The 3717-nt window shown below is 49.9% G+C and overlaps 1 protein-coding gene across 1 annotated transcript; it reads right to left on the reverse strand.

The window, feature by feature from the left end:
• Nucleotides 1-370: 370 nt before the first annotated feature.
• TAFAZZIN (tafazzin, phospholipid-lysophospholipid transacylase) lies at nt 371-3493 on the reverse strand. The gene is made up of 6 exons (XM_056850302.1): nt 3443-3493; nt 3094-3178; nt 2951-3013; nt 1462-1514; nt 1211-1288; nt 371-498 (listed from the first exon to the last, which is right to left on the reverse strand). Exons 1-6 carry the CDS (start codon nt 3491-3493, stop codon nt 397-399), a joined length of 432 nt encoding a protein of 143 aa, XP_056706280.1. The 3' UTR covers nt 371-396.
• Between the last annotated feature and the right edge of the window lie 224 nt (nt 3494-3717).

The raw sequence follows: 3717 nt of genomic DNA on the forward strand, positions 1-3717 counted from the left end.
CCTCGTTTACACCCCCTCCCCAAATCTCTTACTCCTGCTTGCGTCCACACCCCACTAACCCCCTAGAACGTGAGCCCCCCACCCCTCCAGCACCACTAACTTCTGGCAAGAAAAGGCCAGGCACAGTCACGGTTCTGAGTTCCCCCAGGTGGAGAGGCACAGAAACAATTGAGGAGGGGCTGCAGAAGGTGCAGGGGGAGTCTTCATCTCAGCCCCTGCATGCGACGCCGTCCCCTGGTGGCCAGGCATGGGCAACGGGTGGCAGAGAGGGAAGGCCCCGCTCAAGGGCGAAGGGGAGAGGTGTCCCATGCACGGACCGCTTGTGATCCCTGTCCCGAGAGCGTGCAATCCGTGTGCCGGCGGGAGGGCCCCCCGACGCTCATCCCGGCCCCATCGCTAGCTCTGGAGCTTGAAGGTCTGGTGAAGCCGCTCGGCCTGGTCTTTCAGCGCCAGGATCTCCTCCTGGATGAAGTCCGTCAACGCCTTGCGCATCTCCACCTGCAAGGAGAAGGAGCCACGGTCGACAGAGTTCCAAGAAGAAGAAGAGCTGGTTTTTATATGCTGACTTCCTCTACCACTTAAGGGAGAATCAAACCGGCTTACAATCGCCTTCCCTTCCCCTCCCCACAACAGACACCCTGTGAGGCAGGTGGGCTGAGAGAGTGCGACTAGCCCAAGGTCACCCCGCTGGCTTCGTCTGTAGCCAGTAAGAGTTGTTTGACAACGGAATCAGCTGGCTCGGGAGGTGGTGAGCTCCCCCTCCCTGGCAGTCATTCCTTTCCTTTCCTTTCCTTTCCTTTATCCCTTAGAAGCTCCTTGATCCATTGATATTGAGCAGCGTAAATCTAACGTTTGAGGGATATAAGGACTGAAATAGATCTCGCCACTGACAGTGTAGCCTTGGGATCCCTGTCACTTAATAAAAAAGGCATTATGTCAGACACAGAGGCATTCGATTTATATGTTAAAAGGGGAGAGATATAACGTGATCTGAGTTCCTCATAAAAGCGGCATTCCAAGAGGGCACGAGCTAATGAATCGATAGAGCCAGAAGAGCAAGGACGGGTCCTGTCTGGGGTGGCAGTCCTTAAGCAGAGGCTGGACAAGCACTTGTCAGGGATGCTCTAGGCTGATCCTGCATTGAGCAGGGGGTTGGACTAGATGGCCTCTATTGCCCCTTCCGACTCTAGGAGTCTATGATTCTACTCACGGTGGATTTGTTCTCGGCATGCAATCGCTCCAGTAAGGGCCGAGCACTGAACGGCTTCCCGATGAGCACAGTGATTTTCTGTAACAAAACAAAAAAAAACATACACCAAAAAAAACACACCGAATTGGAGGTGCGGGAAGTTCTTTCCTCGTCCTCTCCAAACCCTCCACATCTCTGCCACTCAGAATCTACTCGTTCCTTTTTTTTTTTCTTTCAGAAAAGCCAACGCCGGTTCCATCTTGGATGCTTACCTGCCCAGTGCGAGGCACATAAGGGGGTGCGTTGGGAAGCACGTCGTTCATTCCTAGGGAAAGAGGGAGAAAACCTCAGTCGGCTCCGATTCTGGCACTATAGAATCATAGAATCACAGAGTTGGAAGGGGCCATACAGGCCATCTAGTCCAACCCCCTGCTCAACCCCCTTGTCCAAATTAAACATTTCCAACTCCCTCAGCCTTTCCTTGTAGTAGGGCTTGGTCTCCAGGCCCCTGATCCTCCTCGTCGCTCTCCTCTGCACCCGCTCGATTCTGTCCTCATCTATAGAATCATAGAACCACAGAGTTGGAAGGGGCCATACAGACCATCTAGTGAAGACGCCAATCCTGAAGACTGGATTTGTTGCGGGACAGGATTCTTGTGCGTCTCCTGAGGAGCTAGCCGAAAGGGGGGATTTGGGCAAGGGCCTCGAGAAGAGCCAGAAGAAAGGAATCTTCACGGGGCAACTATACTCAAGAACAATGTAGCCTTGCAATCCATGCTCTCAGGAGTTCTTGCAGTGCCTTACAGAGGAACTCGTGTCCGAGGGACATGAGCGCAAGTTGTCCAAGGGAGCCCTTCTCTCGGCAGCTCAATTGTGTGGAAGCTTCTTAGAAACTCTCCACTGATGCTCCAATCTCCTTTTAGGCCTGGGGTCATCAGACAGGACCTACAACCCTTCCTCTCAGACTTACTTAGGTTTGCCAACCTCCAGGTAATAGAAGAAGAGTTGGTTTATATATGCCAACTTCCTCTATCACGTAAGGAAGAATCAAACCAGCTTCCCTCCCCCTCCCCACAACAGACACCCTGTGAGGTAGGTGGGGCTGAGAGAGATCTAAGAGAGCTGTGACTAGCCCCAGGTCACCCAGCTGGCTTCGGGGGTAGGAGTGGGGAAACCAACTTGGTTCACCAGATTAGCCTCCACTGTTCATGTGGAGGAGTGGGGAATCAAACCCAGTTCTCCGGATTAGAGAATTAGGCCCCATCTCTAGGGTTGCCAGTTCTAGGATGGGAAATACCTGGAGGTTTCCAATGGCCAAAGAGGCCATTTTCTCTAGGGAAACTGATCTCTGTCACCTGGAGATCAGTTGTAGCAATAGCGGGAGATCTCCAGCCACCACCTGGAGGTTGGCAACCCTAATAATTAGGGTTGCCAGCTGGGTTGGGAAATATCTGGAGATTTGGGTTGGGAAATATCTGGAGATTTGGGGGCAGAGCCTGAGGAGGGCAGGGTTTGAGGAGGGGAGGGACTTCAATGTCATAGAGTCCAACAGCCAAAGCGGCCATTTTCTCTGGGGGAACTGATCTCTATCGGCTGGAGATCAGTTGTAATAGCAGGAGATCTCCAGCTAGTACCTAGAGGTTGGGCACCCTACCCATCCCTTTTGTGTATCCAACAATCTCAATTTACTTCTACTGCTTCTTTCTCTGCCCTGGGTGCCCCTTCCCCAATTTCGTTCCTCTCCCCCGATTCGAGTCTCACCTACATGCCAAAGCGGCAGGATAATGGGGTGGACACGGCATTCGGCCAAGATGCGCCCGATACCTGGAAGAAGAAAAAGAGGGAAAGGAATTGGAGAGGACAGGTCGTTTCGAAAGCTCTTTTCGTCCATAAAAGGTACCTACCCCATTTGAAGCGCATAAACTCCTGGGTCATGTTCACTTTGCCTGGAAACGGAAGATGGAGAAGATTGAAGATGGTAATATTTTTCTATAAACACGCAAGTCAGATTTCTCTGGATGGAAGTCTCAGAAGAATACTGGGTGAGATAATTTGGGGTTGTTGTTGTAGTTTTTTGATAACCCCCAAAAAGAGTGAGTCAAAAGTTGAAACCTGAGTTGCTTTTAACAACTATTACTTGCAATAATATGATTAAGCAATGCTAGGAACCTTGATAATTTTAGCAAAGCTAAAGTTTCCCTTCTCTTAGCAGACTCCTCTCGGGAGATAACCACTCATGTAGCTCAATTTTACACTCCGGTCTTGTGGGATTCGTAAACGGCTGATTGAAAACCTTTTCCCCATAGATTTTCCTCCTCGTCTTCAAATCATCTCTCCCAGAACCATCAACTTTTTATTATTTTAACCAAACGTTGATTTTTATTCCGAGCTGATATTGCATCAAAATAAAATTTGATGGATAATTTTAGCATTTATCTTCACAGTAATTGCAGGGTTATTTTTTCCCCATGCCTATAATCAAAAGAATAATTTGCTTTTCTCAATGAAAGATAAAAGTTTCTACAGGA

Source organism: Euleptes europaea, chromosome 1 (assembly GCF_029931775.1).
Source record: "Euleptes europaea isolate rEulEur1 chromosome 1, rEulEur1.hap1, whole genome shotgun sequence".
NCBI classification, from domain to species: domain Eukaryota; kingdom Metazoa; phylum Chordata; class Lepidosauria; order Squamata; family Sphaerodactylidae; genus Euleptes; species Euleptes europaea.